Consider the following 18,209-nt stretch of genomic DNA (forward strand, 5'->3'; position numbering starts at 1 on the left):
TATTTCTGTAATCCACAATGATTATTCTTCCCCTCCCTCTGCCAGAGACACAAAGTTAATATTCAGAGCTTCATCAATGTAGCCTAATGTGGTTTCTGAAGGTGAAGCCCACAAAAACATAGGGGCACTTCTCAAGACTGTGGCCTCAAACACCTTATCAGTAGTCCTGCTAGTCCACCCTTCAGTTCTAGTATTTTGTCAAAATGACCCATTTAAGTGTTCCTACTAGTTTATAGCTCTAGTTATTTTTGCTACAGGCAATTATATCTTTGTGTGTTTTGGATACACCTGTCTGTCCAGATTTCAGGCTAACAGTTTGCCCTGCAACTCACTTCTCTAATGAGTCCAAGAAAACTAGTTGTTTTTCACTTTGTCCATGTTTTTTTTGTTGTTGTAAGGATTGGAGTAACAACCTCTAAGCTTTCTGCATGTCAAAACTGGAACTAGAGCTCCTTTATTACATATATATATATATATATATATATATGTATATATGTATGTGTGTATATATATATATATATATATATATGTATGTATATATAGTTGTAAAACTTTTCGGTGGTTGCTATATGCACCTTTAACTTCTAACAATCTACTTCAAGTAAGCACTGATTCTATTCCAGTAAAATATAGCAAGTTTGTTCAAATAAAACTCTGTTATCTCCTCCTCTCTTTGGTCTGCTTTGCCATTTAGGTATATGTATTTGTTATAACTCAACGGTACATATTACTGTACTTTAAAATTTATTGCTTTTTGTTAAATATAGAACTGCCCTATGACCCAGCAATTGCACTACTAGGTATTTATCCAAAGAATACAAAAATACTTCTTTGAAGGGGCACATGCACCCCCATATTTATAGCAGCACTGTCAATGATAGCCAAAGTATGGAAAGAGCCCAATGTCCATTGGCAGATGAATGGATAAAGAAAATGTGTGTATATATATATATATATATATATATATATATATACACACACACACACACACACACACACACACACACACACACAACGGAGTATTACTTGGCAATCAAAAAGAATGGAATCCTGCCTTTTGCAACAGTGTAGATGGAACTGGTATTATGCTAAACAAAATGAGTCAGAGAAGACAAATACCATATGATTTCACTCATGTGGAATTTAAGAAACAAAATAGATGAGCATAGAAGCAGGGAAGGAAAAATACGATAAGATAAAAACAGGGAGGCATACCATCTTAAAGAGATTTTTAACTATAGAGAACAAACTGAGGGTTGCTGGAGTAGAGATTAGTGGGTGATGGGCTAGATGAATGATGGGCATTGAGGAGGTCACTTGTTTTGATGAGCACTGGGTATTATATGTAAGTGATGAATCACTAAATTCTCCTGAAACCAATACTACACTACATGTTAACTAACTTGAATTTAAATAATGACTTGGAAGAAAACAAATTAAATAAAAACTTATTTCTTTAAAAAAAAAATCTTAGGGTTTTAAATAAATCAAGAGAATAAAGGCCAAAAAAAGTCTGTATTGTCTTTTTTCTTGATTAAACAATGTAATGTAATAAATTAGCAGTACTTTTTTCCTCTCATGGTTTGTTTGTTTTATAACTGGAAATTTATACCTTTTGACCCCTTTCATGCATTTTGCCTAACCCAGCATCCCATCACTGGTAACCACCAGTTTGTTCACTGTATCTATGAGCTTGAGGGTTTTTTTTGTTTGTTTGTTTGTTTTAGATTCCACATAAAAGTGAGATCACATGATATGTCTTTCTCTGATTTATTTCACTTATCATAATGCCCTCAAGGTTCATCCATGTTGTTGTAAATGGCAAAATTTTATTCCTTTTTGTGGCTGAACAATACCCTGTTGTGTATATATTCCATATTTTCTTTATTCATTTATCCACCAGTAGACACTTAGGTTGTTTCCATGCCTTGGCTGTTGTAATTAATGCTACAGTAAAGATGAGGAGGGGCATTGTATATCTTTTTGAATATGTGTTTTCATTTTCTTTGGAAGTAGAGTTACTGGATCATGTGGTAGTTCTATTGTTAATTTTTTGAGGAATCTCTATACTGATTTCCGTAATGGTTGCACGAATTTACATTTCTCCTAACAGTGTACAAGGGTTCCCTTTTCTCCACATCCTCACCAACACTTGTTATTTCTTGTCTTTTTTGATACTAGCCATTCTAACAGCTGTGAGGTGATACCTCACTGAGGTTTCCGTTTGCATTTCCCTAGTATTTAGTGACATTCAACATTTTTTAACGTACCTGTTGGCCACCTGTATGTCTTCTTTGGTAAAATGTCTATTCGGATCCTCTGTTCTTTTTTTAATTGGATGGTTTGTACTTTTGGTGTTGAGTTGCCCCTTATAAGATATTTTAATTTGCAAATATTTCATTTAGTAGATTTTTGTTTTCATTTTGTTGATGATTTCCTTTACTGTGCAGAAGCTTCTTAGTTTGGTGTAATTCTTCTTGTTTGTTTTTGCTTTTCTTGCCTTTGCTTTTGGTGTCAAATCCAAAAAATCACTATGACAAGTTATTGAGAAATTTACTACCTGTGTTTTCTTCTATGAATTTTATGGTTTCAGATCCTACATCCAAGTCTTTAATCCATTTTGAATTAAATTTTGTGTATGGTGTAAGGTAATGGCTCAATTTTATTCTTTTGCATGTGTTGGATATCCAGTTTTTCCAGTATCATTTATTGAAGAGACTGTCCTCTCCCCATTATATATTTTTGGTTCCTTTATCATAAATTAATTGGCCGTATATGCATTGGCTTATTTTTGGGCTCTCTGTTCTAGATCATTGATCTGTGTGTCTGTTTTTATGCCAGTACCATACTTTTATTTTTTAAAAAGTAGGCTTCATGCCCAGCATGGAGCCCAGTGTGGAGCTTGAACTCACAACCCTGAAATCAAGACCTGGGCTGAGACCAACAGTTGGATAGCTTAACTGACTAAGCCACCTAGGCACCATGCCAATACCATACTTGTAAGTTTTAATTACTGTAGCTTTGTAATATAGTTTGAAATCTGTGGGCTTGCTGCCCCAGCTGTGTTCTTTCTCAAGATTCTTTTGGTCATTCAGGGTTTTCTTTGGTTCCATACAAATTTTAGGATTGTTGTTTTCAATCCTAATGTTTCAAAAAGGACATTGGAATTTCGTAGAGATTTCATTGACTCTGTTGATTGCTTTGCATGGTTTGGACACTGGAACAATATTAATTCTTCTAATTCATAGGCCTGGAATATTCCATTTATTTGTGTCTTCTCCAGTTTCTTTTAATTAATGTCTTAATGGTTTTCAGTGTACAAGTCTTTTACCTCCTTGTTCTTTTGATATAATTATAAATGGGATTGCTTTCTTTAATTTTTTTTAAGTATTATTTGCTTTTATGAGACAGAGTGTGAATGGGGAAGGAACAGAGAGAGAGGGAGACACAGAATCTGAAGCAGGCTCCAGGCTCCAAGATGTCAGCATAGAGCCCGACATGGGCCTCGAACCCATGAACTATAAGATCATGACCTGAAGTCAGATGTGTAACCAACTGAGCCACCCAGGCACCCCATGCTTTCTTAATTTCTCTTTCTGATAGCTCATTATTAGTGTACAGAAATGCAACAGATTTTTGTACGTTGGTTTTGTATCCTGCAACTTTACTGAATTTGTTTAACAGTTTTTTGGTGGAGTCTTGAGGATTTTCTATATATAATATCATGTCTGTTGCAAATAGTGACAATTTGACTTCTTCCTTTCTGATTTGGGTGCCTTTTATTTCTTGCTCTGACTAGGACTTTTAATACTGTGTTGAATAAAAGTGGTGAAAGTGTGCATCCTTGTCTTGTTCCTGACTGTAGAAGAAAAGCTTTCAGCTTTTCACTGTCAAGTATCTTGTTAGCTGTGAGCTTGATGTACATGGCATTTATTATGCTGAGGTATGTCACCTCTGTACCCACTTTGAGAATTTTGATCATAAATGGATGTTGAATTGCATTATCTTTTTAAATTTATTTTAAGTTGTGATATATGTAACATAAAATTTTTATTTTAATCATTAATTTTAAAGCTCAGTGGCTTTAAATACATTAATATTGTGCTCCCATCATCACCATGCATCTCCAGAGCTTTGTTAATCTTACAGAATTGAAACACTGTGCCCATTAAACAATAATAACTCCACATTCCCCCATTCCCTCAGATCCTGGCAATACCCATTTTCCTTTCTGTTTCTATGAATTTCACTACTTTAGGTACCTCATGTCATTGAAATCATACCATGTTTGTCCTTTTGTGACTGGCTTATTTCATTTAGCATAATGTCTTCAGGTTTATCCACATATAGCATGTGTCAGAATTTTCTTCCATTTTAAAGCTTAATAACGGTCTGTTATGTATATACCACATTTTGTTTATCCATTCATATTGTTTTTTATATTTATGCACATATTTACCATTTCCCATATTCTTCATTCCTTCTTATGGATCTGTGTTAGTGTTGGGTGCCATTTCCTTTTAGGCTGAAGAACTTTTTTTTAGCATATCTCGTAGGGCAGGTCTGCTAACAACACATCTTCTCAGTTTTATTTATCTTGGAATGTGTTTATTTCATCTTCATTTATGAAGAGTGTTTTTGCTGGACACGGAATTCATAGTTTATATATTTTTTGTCAGTGCTTTGAACATGGCGTTTGACTTTTTTTGTCCTCCATCATTTCTAATGAGGAATTAACTTTATTTGTATTGTCATTTCCTGTACGTGATGAGCCGTCTTATTCTTGCTGCTTTCAAGATTTTCCTTTGTTTGGCTCTTGTATTAACTTAGCAGTTTCACTAAGTTGTATTCGGGTATATCTCTGTGTTCATTTTACTTTGGTTTGTTGAACTTATTGGAGATATGGATTCATGTTTTCATCAAATTTGAGAAATTTTTATCAATTATTTTCTGAAATATTATTGATTGAAAAGTATACATTTTATGGTGGCTCAGTCAGTTGAGAATCCAACTCTTGATTTCAGCACAGGTAATGGTGTCACAGTTGTGGAATGGAGCCCTGCATTGAGCTCTGCTCTGGGCATGGAGCCTGCTTGAGATTCTCTATGTCCCTCTCCCTCGGCCCCTCCCCCACTCATGTGGGTGAGCATACTCTCTCTCTCAAAAAAACAAAAAACAAACAAAAAAAAACCCTTTACATTTAGTTAATAGATTATAGAAATTCTGGGTCCTGTTGTATTTGTTTGTTTGTTAGTTTATTTATTGAGGGCTGTTTATTTTTTAGTAATTTGCCTGTACTTTAACTGTGAAATCAGTCTGGTCTCCTTTGTAGTACACAATTGCTGATGTCTCTGCTAAGTTTTTTAATTCTTATTCTGTAGGCTGGCTTCCTTAGAGGTCTTTCCTGTGTCTGCATAGCTTAACTGTTAGCTAATGATATGGGCAGAGGTGGTAAAGGCTACCACCCTTTGCTGATTGGTCTGTGGGTAGGTTTTAGAATACATTCAAAGTTGGAGTCAGTTTTCAACTCTTTGTTGGTTTCACTTTTTTTTTTAATTTTATTTTTAATCTCTACACCCAATGTGAGGCTCAAACTCACGACCCCGAGGTCCAGAGTCACCTGCTGTACCAACTGAGCCAGCCAGGCACCTCACCTTGGTTTCGTTTTATGCCAGGCTTTCTCAGGTCTTCCTAATAAATACATACCTTTCCATTTAGCCAGACTTGTAAGCTTTTCGTAGACCTTCTGTGGTTTTCTCATTTACATGATCTTTCTATTAATTTTCTGACTAGTTAGGCACTTATCCTAACCAGGACCTCTACCAACTTCAAAATTTCCCTATTTATTCACAATGAAGTCCATCACTTTTATCCACCAAATCCATGGGTTTTTGCTGCCCCACCCTGAAATGAGTCCACCCTTTTTGCCAACAAAGCTGTTGGATTCTTTTTGCTAGCTTTATGTTGGCAGAACTGCCAGTCTCATTATTCCTGCTGTCAGTGGGTGGTCTGGAGCAACCTCAGGCAGACAGGTCTAGCCTCCCACTGTTCTTACCTGTAACTTTAGCATTTATTCTAGAGCAAACACTTCTCAATTTGCAGGCTGTCTTTGGTTAGTTTCCTGTGCTCCAGAATGGTTGTTTTGGATAGATTTGTCCAGCTTTATACTTGATGTTTGTGTATGGGAATTGTATGTGTGTGTGTGTATGTGTGTGTGTGTGTGTGTGTGTGTGTGTGTGTGTGTGTATATATATATTTTTTTTTTTTTGCAGGTAATTTTTACATTACTTACAAAGCTCCCTAAGAAGTTTTGGTGGTATTTTGATTAGATCTACATTGACTCTATAAGTTAATTTTCAGAATATCAACATATTTACATTGAGATTTCTCTCTAGGAACATGGCATTTATCTCCATTTATTTGGACTTATCCCTCAGGAAAATTATTTAACATACATATAGGATTTACTTTGTTAGTAAATAGCTTTGTTAGTAAATACTTTGTAGTAAATAGCTTCTTTGTTAAGCTTATTCTTAGGATTTTTAAAGTTTTTTTGCCAATTACTAATGCAATGTTTTTTTCCAATGTATTTTTCTAATCGTTTACTGCCAGTTTGTAGGAAGGTTAGTTTTTATGAGTTTGTATTAGTTGATCTTGTATATAATTGTCTTGCTGAACTTACTTTCCTTATAGTTCTAATAGTTTGTCAGTTTGTTATTTTGGTTCTTTCAGGTAATCTAATTATTTGCAAATAATGACAATTTTATTTCCTTATAATCTGTACTTATATTTCTTGTTTTTAAAATTCTATTGTATAGGCTACGATCTCTAGGAAAATAGTACAATAGTAGTCATGCTGGCTTAGTGACTTTGCTAGAAATATATCTAATGCTTTACCATGAAGTGTGATGTTATATGACTCCTTTTTAAGTAAAATTTTTCTTTTATGCCTAGTATCAACGGATATTTTGGCATGTAATGAAATTAAATTGTTTTTCTCTTTTCATTTCCTTGTATGATAAATAAGAAATAATGGTATTTGATCAAGATGCATTATAATTTTAATATTTTCCTCAATTCAATTTGCTAATTTTATGATTTTTGCATGTAATTCATAATAGAGATTGGTTTATAAAGAACAATGCCTTAATAAACCAGATATTCATTCCAAATTAAAAGAAATGTAGATGGGAGCGCTTGGGTGGCTCAGTCAGTTAAGCTCTGTGCTGACAGCAGGGAGCCTGTTTCAGATTCTCCTCTCTCTCTCTCTCTCTCTCTCTCTCTCTCTCTCTCTCTGCCCCTCCCCCACTCATGCTCACATGCACTGTCTCTCTCTCTCTCTTTCAAACATAAATAAATAAAATACACATTGGGGAAAAAAAAGAAATGTAGATGTCCCCATCTTCAGTCCCCTTCTGAGTTTTTCTGTTTACTGTAGTTTACTATTAAAGCCTTTCTTTAAGAGGTATGTTTCCCATATCATTTTTTTTTTAACAAAGGAACTTCAAGGATTGTTTAACATTTGTTTGACTTTCTCTTTGATATATTTAGTCTCTCTTTTCCTTTTATTGGAACCTTTGTGGTATTCTTCATGTTTTTCTCTTCATTCTAGTCCCTTCTGTCACCTGCTCTGTAAAGCCTTTCTTGGCCCTTCCTTTTCCCCATTTCTCCCTGAAGAGTTAGCCTTTTTTAAAAAAATATAGTGTATTATTGGGGCGCCTGGGTGGCGCAGTCGGTTGAGCATCCGACTTCAGCCAGGTCACGATCTCGCGGTCCGTGAGTTCGAGCCCCGCGTCAGGCTCTGGGCTGATGGCTCAGAGCCTGGAGCCTGTTTCCGATTCTGTGTCTCCCTCTCTCTCTGCCCCTTCCCCGTTCATGCTCTGTCTCTCTCTGTCCCAAAAATAAATAAACGTTGAAAAAAAAATTTTAAAAATATAGTGTATTATAAATTAAATCATAAATGTATATGTGTATATATGTATGTATGTGTATTTCTATATGTATGTATATATATGTATATACATATGTAGTTCTCTTAATTATATCTTTGCTATAATACCACAATTTTCCTGTTACTTTTGGTTATAAGGGTAGTCTCATTTTTGGTAGTTAAGGCTTAGTCTTACATGTTTTTAAAAACTTTTCAAAATTCACTTCACTTGTAGAGATTCTGAGGGATTAAGGGCGTTCTGACTGCACATACTTTTCCCTTCTTCCATGTGTTGCGGCAGAGAGGAAGGAGAGGAAAAAAGGCAAACATAATATTTAACTGGGTGAAGTTGTCATCTTCTCCTTTTAGGTTGTGGCTGTCTCTGGCTAACAGTGACTGGTCATCATGCCCTGTTGTCGGTCATTTAAAGGCTGGCTCGTTGCCACACGTAAGATCCTTCCTGGCCCAACCTTTTGGCAGCTCTCTGAACTTAGAACATGCAAAAATTACCATCTTTTGTGCTTAGTTTAGGCCTTATGTGCAATTCTTGGACTATAGGAAACTCCTGTTCAGTACTCTGTGAAATTTATTTTGAAGTCAGTGTTCCACGATCCAGTAGGATATTACCAGTAGGAAAATAACAGTCTTCCAGAAGAAGGTATTAGGTCATGGAGATATTACAGAACACCTCTTCAGTGCAGTTTCATACTTAGAATGTTTATTCTGTATTCTGAAATAATTCAGCTTCTAGGAAACTCCATCTCAGCATGTTATTCTAGAGCTGTGCCAAATGTAGTATTTAAATGTAAATTAAGTCTCCCTCTCTCTCTGACCCTCCCCCATTCATGCTCTGTCTCTCTCTGTCTCAAAAATAACGTTAAAAAAATTTAAAAAAAGAAATGTAAATTAACTTAAATTTACGTTAATGAAACTTAAATAAAATAAAAATTTAGTTTTTCAGTCACATTAGCCACATAAAAAAACCTTTTTTTGAGTTTACTTATTTATTGAGAGAGAGAGTGCAGTCGGGGATGGGGCAGAGAGAGAGAAGAGGGAATCCCAAGTAAGCTCAGCACCGTTATTGCAAAGCCTGATTCAGGGCTCAGACTCAAAAACTGTGAGATCATGACCTGAGGTGAGACCAAGAGTCTGTCACCTAACCAACCGAGCCACCCAGGCACCCCACATTAGCCACATTTTAAGTACTTCCTTAGCCACATACAGCTATTGGCCGCTGTATTGAATAGCACAGAACATTACCATCATTGAGAAAAGTTCTGTTAGATATTGCTTCTTTAGACAATAGAGTCAGGATATTTTTGTAACCATAGGAAAGTCAGAGATACATGGTCAGCCATTTACACCAAGCAGTTAGGCTTTCACAGGCTTTTTTTTTTTCTTTCTTGCCCATATGAAGGAATTTTATAGAGGGAAAAAGAGCACACTCCTGTATGATGCACTGCTTTCAAATTCATCTGTTAGTTAGCTTTTCTTGTGGAAGCTTCAAGTAACTGCTACTGCAAACATATTTGCCAGCAACAGCATCCAAAGTTCAAACATTTCTACCCACCAGAGACAAATTCCCTAGTTCATCCTTCCTGTTTCCTTTCTTACTATTCCCTTGTTTCTCAGGTGAATGTAGGCACAACTTCAGTCCCAAGACAAGGTAAGGCTGGCATACATAGAAAGGCGTGTGTGTGTGTGTGTGTGTGTGTGTGTGTGTGTGTGTGTGTGTGTAAATTTTGGAACAAGTGACTTGTTTTTTAGAAAAAAACATTTTTTTTTTTACCAAGCCCTTAGATATCATTTAATTGAATGCCTGCCCCCATTTTACGTATAAGTAGACTGAAGCTAGAGAAAATGATTGCTCAAGATGGTATCAATAGTTAATGGTAAATCTGGAGCCAAAACCTGTGTTCATTGACATACTAAATCATTTTCTATTCCCATTTTAATTTTTTATTCACTACTAACAATTGCTGCAGATTCAATGACAAGAATTTAGAGGTAAGACTATTATAATGCAGTTTTTATTTTTAAAATGTTGCTTTTTACATGTTTTAAAGTTTTGGTAATTGTAATTTTTACAGATTGAAGAAGAGGAGAGGAAAAAAATAGAAGATATGAAAGAAAATGAACGAATGAAAGCAACTAAAGAATTGGAAGCCTGGAAAGAATGTCAAAGAAAAGCTGAAGAACAAAAAAGAATTCATAGAGAAGAGAAGTTCTGTGAACAAGAAAAACAAATTGAAGACGAGAGAAAAAAATTAAAACATAAAAGCCATACTAGAATTTCAGCATCTAGAAATCTTGCCACTAAAGGTACAGTGATTAATATTTTCTGGGAAAGTGGGGCCTGTTGGTGAAGTGTATGTGTCACTTTTTATTTTCATAATCTATTTACACTATTAGGTCATTATTTTGGTATACAGAGAATATACAGTACTATAATATAAAGGCTAAGGTGAAAGATCTATTTCTTCTTTTAGGAAGTAGTGACATTTTTAAAATACAATGAGCAAGGATTCAGTGTTGGTTTTGCTTGTGTGCTTCATTTTGAAATGTATGCAAGTGTTGTTAAATACGTGTTCAACTCAGGTCCAAAAAGACTTGGAGTGGACTAGCAGTGCCAGGAGCATTCATTTATTTCTTTAGAGATAAGAAACTAGGAATCTCATTAAAATACATTTTCGTCACATGACTGAGGAACATGAGTACCCTTACACAAACTTAGTTGTAAGCAAACAAGGGTTTTCCTGGCCTTCGATCATGATGTATTTAGAAGCAGGTAAAAGAACATATTTCTTTATTGAAAGCTAAGAGTTTGATTTTATCTGATTTTAGAATATTAAACTTTGCTTTGGGTATATTTCGTATATTTTGTAAATGGAACATTTTGTAGCAAAATCACTTATGTAATAACAATAATTAACATTTATTGGGTGATTTCTCTATGCCAGGTGATTTCATTGATTGTGTGACTCAGTCTTCACAAGAACACTTTGGGCTAAGTGCTGCTCTTCTTATTAGAGGGAAGTAGATATTCAGAAATGATAAACACCTACCCAATAAGTAAACTTGTGGGATTTGAGCTCTATACTCTTTCTTCTAGGCTATATGTCTTTACCTCACTTTAAGTGAGGTTGAGTGTGTCATTAAATGATCCTATGATTTAAGAACCATGATTATTCACATTTTCCAGGTGAGAAAAGGCATAGAGAGTATTACTAGCCCAAGGTAACACTGCTCATAAATGGTAGAGTCAGAATTTGGACTCAGGTGATCAGGCTCCAGAGTAGGTGAAGACCATTGTTGTGTTATATTGCTACATAGATAAAACAGGCAGATTAGCCATGTTCATTATTTGATTCATAACATATTTTGGCAGGGTTTGTTTGTATGAAGGAGACATTTGCAATCAGAAATGTTTTAGGGAAGAAGTACTCAAAGTGTATAATACTGGTTTGAAAAAATATTACCTTTTAAATGTTTGTTGCCTAGCATCCCAAAGCCTTAAAATAACTTTGAAGAGTGACTCAGTTTGTGCTTAACCAAAATATTACTAATGAAGAAATAGCAAAACCTTGGAGGTTTTAATTACCAGTTCCATATTATAAAGCACATCCTCCTAATTTTATCTCTTAATGTGAAGCTAGGAGTCTATACTGTGATTCAGTTACTTTGCAGGGCATAGGAGTTAAATGTGTGTGTGAGATCCATGCTCTTCTTGGACCTAGAACTTCAATATTGGGTGATGTCATTTTGTTGAAAACTACTTAGTATTTTATATTAAGGTGATTATAGAAGTAAAAAATTTCCAGAGGCACCTGGGTGGCTCAGTCGGTTAAGCATCTGACTTGAGCTCAGGTCATGATCTCCTGGTTTGTGAGTTTGAGCCCCACTTCGGGCTCTGTGCTGACATCTCAGAGCCTGGAGCCTGGTTCGGATTCTGTGTCTCCCCCTCTCTCTGCCCCTCCCCTGCTCATACTCTGTCTCAAAAATAAACAAACATTTTTTAAAAATTAAAAAAAAAAAAGAAAGCCCTTATCTCATAGAGATACCTACTGAAATATGTATGGATGAAAAAAACATGTCTGAGATTGGCTTCAAAATAATATGTGAAACTGGATAGAAGATGAAGTGATATTGGCTAGGAGTTGATAATTGAAGTCAGGTCATGAATGCATGATGGTTAATTATTCTGTTCTGCCTACTTTTATATATGCTTGAAATTTTTTATTATAAAAAATAAGGAACAAAGCATATTGAATTATTTTTATAAACAAAGTAATTTTAAATTAGTAAAACAAAAAAACCTCGTTTCCCCAGCCTGTCTTGTAACTCGATGTAGCCAGGTGACAAGCTCTGGCTGATGATATGCAAAAAGAAATCTGCTAAAGATTTGTAGAAAAGTATTACTCCTTTCTGCTTGCTTCTCCTTTCCTTTTCCTACGTAAGATGAAAGTCTTTGCAGAAAGTTCATTAGCTATCTTGAGACCACAAAGAGGCAAAATACACTAAGAATGATGGAATAGGGAAGAAGAAGGAGCTTGCAACATTAAAGACAGTGGAAAGCCAGTACCTCTGCACTGGACTACCTTCCTACCTTCCTTCAAGCTTGTTAAGTGAAAAACAAAAACAAAAACTCATTCTTGGTTAATCAACTGTAGTCGTGTTTTCTCTTCACACAGCTTAGAGAACTTTTGACTGATAGAAATGGATAATGTGCAAATTTGGTTTAGCATTTGAAAATTATTCAATGTAATTAAGAATATTAACACAGTAAAGGAAAAAACATATGATCATTTCACTATTGCAGAAAGGCATTTGATAAAATCCAACACCCATTTATGAAAAAAATTTCTCAGCAGATTAGGAGTAGAAAGGTACTTTTTTACTTTAATGAAGTCCTTTTACAAAAAAATGTATAGTAAGCTTCATGTTTATTGGTGAATTAATGAATGCTTTGCCCTGCCCTGTAGGTCCAGGATCAAGGCAAGCATGTCTAGTTTCACTGATTGTTTTCAGCATTGTACTGGAGGTCCTAACCATTGCATTACGACAAGAAGAAGCAATGAGAGGCATGAAGATTAGACAGAAAGAAGTAAAAGTTATTTGTAGATGACACAATTGTGTATGTGGAAATCCCTAAGAAATATGAAAAATGATGACTAGAACTAATAGGTGAATTAATAAGTTCAGGATATAAGTCACTTAAAATTTTATTTACCAGAGGCAAACAACTGGGAAATTACATTTTAATTTATTTATAATAACATTAAAAGAGAAAATATGTAGGAATAATTTAACAAAAGAAGTGTAAGGTCACATCACTGAAAACTACAGAAGGATTGCTGGGAGATATTTTAAAAGTCCTAGCTAAATGTAGTGATAGAACATGTTCCTGAATTGGAAAACTCAATGTTCGGATGTCAGTTCTTAAACTCATCTATAGATTCAATGCAATTCCAGTAGAAATCCCAGTAATCTTTTTGTAGAAATTGACAAGCTGATTCTAATATTTATATGAGAATATAAATCACCTAGAATAGCCAAATGAATTTTTAAAAATAAGAGCAAATATGTAGGACTCACACTACCTGATTTGAAGACTTAGCATCAAGCTACAGTAATCAAGACAAGATGAAATTGGTGAAAGACAAACACAAGTTCAAAAGAACAGAATACAGAGACCAGAAATAGATCCACACATGTATAGTTCAATTATTTTAACCAAAGGTAACAAGATAATTCAATAGGTAAAGGAAGGTCTAGAACAAATGAATATCTTTATGGAAACAAATGAGGGTAGACTCTTACCTCACTGTGTACATAACACATACATAAGAAGACAATCCAATAAACAATTGGATGAAAGATTTGAATGAACTTTTAACAGAGGAAGACATATGAATGGCCAATAGACATATGAAAAGATATTCAAATTATTTGTTAGTAAGGAAATGCAAATTAAAACCACAATGAGAGGGACACCTGCGTGGCTCGGTTTGTTAAGCCTCTGACTCTTGATTTTGGCTCAGGTCATGATCTCACAGTTTGTGAGATAGAGCCCCATGTCTGGCTCCTCACTGACGGCTTGGAGCCCACCTGGGAGTCAATCTCTCTGCCCCTTCTCTATGCTTATGCACATGCGCATGTGTGCCTGCTGTCTTTTTCCCCCTCTCAAAATAAGTAAATTTTTTTTTTAATTTTTTTTTTCAACGTTTTATTTTTATTTTTGGGACAGAGAGAGACAGAGCATGAACGGGGGAGGGGCAGAGAGAGAGGGAGACACAGAATCGGAAACAGGCTCCAGGCTCTGAGCCATCAGCCCAGAGCCTGACGTGGGGCTCGAACTCACGGACCGCAAGATCATGACCTGGCTGAAGTTGGACGCTTAACCTACTGCGCCACCCAGGCGCCCCTAAAATAAGTAAATTTTAAAGCCACAGTGAGATACAGTACACAGCACATATCCACTAAAATGACTAAAACAGAAAATTAAATACCATCAACACAAGTGTTATTGAGGATATGCTGCAACTGTAGCTCTTGTACACCAATGGTAGAACTATAAAATGGTACAACTACTTTGGACAAGTTTTTGGCTCCTTCCTTAAAAGTTAAGTACATACCTATCATGTAACTCAGACATCCTTGTCTTCAGTTTTTACACAAGAGAGAGGTATACACCTAAAGACTTGTATTCAAATGTTTATGGCAACTTTATTCACAGTGGCAAGAAACTGGAAGTGATGTTCATCGACAGATGAGTGAATAAACAAACTCTCATACATTCATAAAAATGAAATACTACTCTGCAATAAAAAAGAGAGACCAAACCAGTCCATACTGCATGAAATTGTAGGAAATATTAACCATTCTATAATGGCTGGCAGCACATCAGTGGTTATCTGGGGCCCGAGGTAAAAGGAAGGGATGAACTTCAAGTGGCCATAGGGGACTCTTGGAAGTGATAGAAACTTTCTGTCTTGATTATGATTGTGATTTCATGGGTGCATACATCTGTCAACTCATTGAATTAATACACTGTAAAATTAGTACAGTTTACTGTACATAAATTATTTCTTAGTAAAATTGAATAGAGTATATTGGAAATACTTCTAGGCAGAAAAACATCAAAGTGCACATGATTTTCTCAAGTTCTTCTTATTCCTCAGTTATGCTTATGGCCGGACATAGTGAAGCCTCCATTTGAGGGTCCTGGCCCTCGTACTATTGTATTTATAGGAGACTGGGAAAGGGAATCATTGAACGTCTAATTAATTAACTATGGGGACTTCCTTATCTTGTTAGAAGGAGTTCAGTTACTGGAATCAGCCTGTTCTGTTGATGTAGTTTTGACTTGCTCGGTAAGCTACTAAACGCGTTGTAGAGGGAGAGATGAGACTTGAGGCCAGGTTAATTTGTCCCTTTTCAACTTGGAAAGGTAGGGCAAATGTAAGTCTGGAAAAAAAAAAGATTGGTTGAAAGTGTGTAAATAGAGTTTCACTACCAGATCTCTTCCTCATCATGACAGAAGATTGGGGGTTTCCTTTCTGCACAGTTGTAGACTAAGATTCTTCTGCATTGAAAATGCAGAGATTGAGTGAAAACCTGCATTGTGAAAATCTTAGTACTTATTCAAGGGATCCCCATCCACATGTACATATGCATGCACAAGCCTAGTGTACCTGGGATGCAGATTGGAGAATTCCTCTACAGGGAAGCTAGTGAGTGTAGGATGAAAAAATCCCGCCATTTGTAATGGCCCAGCTAGTTGACCCTGCTAAAGCTGACTAGCCAACAGATGTATACAGACCTTCCAGTCAGAATTTTTATACTTTATCTCTAATTGATGGTGACAGCCAAGACAAAGAAAAATGCAACTTGGAACAGCCAAGTAATGCAGGGAACAGAAGAAAACTTCACTATAATGTCTTCAAAGAAATGAAAACATATATTTTTTAAAGGTTATTTATTTTGAGAGAGAGAGTGGGGGGAGGGGCAGAGAGAGAGAGGGGGAGAGAGAGAATCCTAATCAGGCTCTGCACTGCCAGCACAAAGCCTGACATGGGGCTTGAACACATGTACTGTGAGATCATGATCTGAGCCAAAATCAAGAGTCAGATGCTTAACTGACTCAACCACCCAGGCATCCCCAAAACAAATTTTAATCATTAAACAAGAACAAGAAGCTACAGTGAAGAATACTAAGAGAATACAACAGTTTGGAAATTTAAAATGTGATGAAAATTTTAATTGTAATCAAGTGGTTGGAATATACTTTATAATTTTTTTCAGAAAGTAGAACAAAAGGACAGATTTAAAGTAGAAAAGATAAAACAATCAGAGTATCCTTCCAAGATGTTCAACATTCAAATCATAGGGGTATAAGGAAGAGAGAGGGAAAGACAGAGGGAATAATTTTTTAATGTTACAAAAATTCTGAAAACTTTAATGAATTGCCATGTTGAAAGAGTCTATCAGGTCCAGCATGGTAGATTTTGTAATATTCATGCCAAAGCACTGACGAACACATTACCAGAAACTTTAGCACCCTTTAGACAAAGATCTTGCAAGCTTCCAGAGAAGAGGAGCAGATCATGCACAAAGGACTGGAAATGTTGGCATCTGTCCTCAACCTCAGCACTAGAATCCTGAAACATGGATCAGTGCCTTCAAAATTCTAAGTGAAAATAATTTTCACTATGAAATTCTATACCCAGCTTATTAATCAGGCATGAGGCAAAAATAAAAGCTTTTCAGACATGCAAATTCTTAAAATATTTATTGCTCAGGTACACTGGGAATTATACCTTTTTTCTTTTTCTATTCTTCAAAATAGTCTGCTTTCACTAACAAATATCTGCTGCTCAAACGTTTGGTAAAACTACCCCTAATATGTCTAGGCATAGAAGTACATTTAGTTTCTATAATAGTTAGTGATTTCCAGATTTTCTATTTTTTTGAAGTCAATTTTGATAATTTCTTTTCTAGGAAATTGTGCTTAACGCCTTTTCAAATTTGTTTACATAAGGTTTCTCTTATTTATCTCTATCTCTAATTATAACATAATTATCTCTATTTATTTCTAACACCATTTTATTTTTCCTTGATCTACTGTTGTAACATTTTGTAAACTTTATTAGTCCATTCAAAAAAGCAATTTTTGGTTTTGTTGATCCTTTTTATAGTTTCTTTGTTCTCTATTCCATTAACTCCTGTGTTCTCTTAGTTTCTTTAGTTTTCCCTATTTTTTGTCCAACTTGTTTCCATTAATTTTGTAATATTTTAATACATGCATGTTAAGTTAAATTTTTTTCCCTCTTAAATACTATGTTAATACCAAGTCACCAAGTCTTGGAATCTTGTGTTTTTGTTCTTGTTTAATTGCAAATATTTTGTAACTCATCATTGTTTTTTCCTTTGGCCCTTGAATTACAAGGGAGTTTTTGTTTGTTTTGTTTTGGTTTTAGTTTCCAAATGTATAGAATGGAAGTGACTATAATTCTCATATGTAAAATTTTCTGAATCATTATGTTTATAAATTATATTTTATGATATGTATTTGTGGTGTTTAAAAAAATTTTTTTTTAATTTTTAATTTTTGAAAGAGACACACACACATGCACACACACACACATGCACACACACACACAGAGCATGAGCAGGGGAGAGGCAGAGAGAGAAGGAGACACAGAATCTGAAATAGACTCCAGGCTCTGAGCTGTCAGCAGAGTCTGATGCGGGGCTTGAACCCACAAACTGCAAGATCATGACCTGAGCTGAATTCAGATCCTTAACTGACTGACCACCCAGGCACCTCTATTTTTGTTTATCCTGAGGATTTCTTTTAATAAACAATGGGACACTTAGATTTATTATTATAAATAAAAATACACTTTTGTCTTAGGATTTTCTTCTATCTTCGTGATTTACATTTACCAGACTTTCTTTTTCGTTCTTTTTTTCTGTTTTTCTGCCTTGGATTTAAAAAGTGTTCTTAATTACTTTCTTTTCTTTCTCCTAATTTGAAAGGTACGTATTCTATTTTCATTCTTTGAATGATTAATATTAATTTTTTTGTATATGTTTTGGCGTATAGATATAATTCCAATTACTATATTTTAACATGCATACTAAACAAAGTTTTAAGGTTAATCTCTACCATACTTGTAAATATTACAAGGAAATTTAGTACGCAAATTATAGTTATACACCTCTTCTATGTTATTGTCTAAATATTTTAGTCCACTTTTTTGACGGGCAGGGGGAT

At 35.1% G+C, this 18,209-nt stretch overlaps 1 protein-coding gene across 5 annotated transcripts in view; it reads left to right on the plus strand.

Annotated features, from left to right (window-relative positions):
• DNAAF4 (dynein axonemal assembly factor 4) overlaps positions 1-18,209 on the plus strand; it is a 76,153-nt gene that overhangs the window by 23,291 nt on the left and 34,653 nt on the right. For all 5 annotated transcript variants that reach the window (XM_023255329.2, XM_023255328.2, XM_045059282.1 and 2 more), the window contains exon 5: positions 10,021-10,252. In XM_023255329.2, the coding sequence (XP_023111097.2) occupies positions 10,021-10,252 (232 nt within the window). The remainder of the gene's footprint in view (positions 1-10,020; positions 10,253-18,209) is intronic.

This window comes from Felis catus, chromosome B3 (assembly GCF_018350175.1).
Source record: "Felis catus isolate Fca126 chromosome B3, F.catus_Fca126_mat1.0, whole genome shotgun sequence".
Classification (NCBI taxonomy): Eukaryota; Metazoa; Chordata; class Mammalia; order Carnivora; family Felidae; genus Felis; species Felis catus.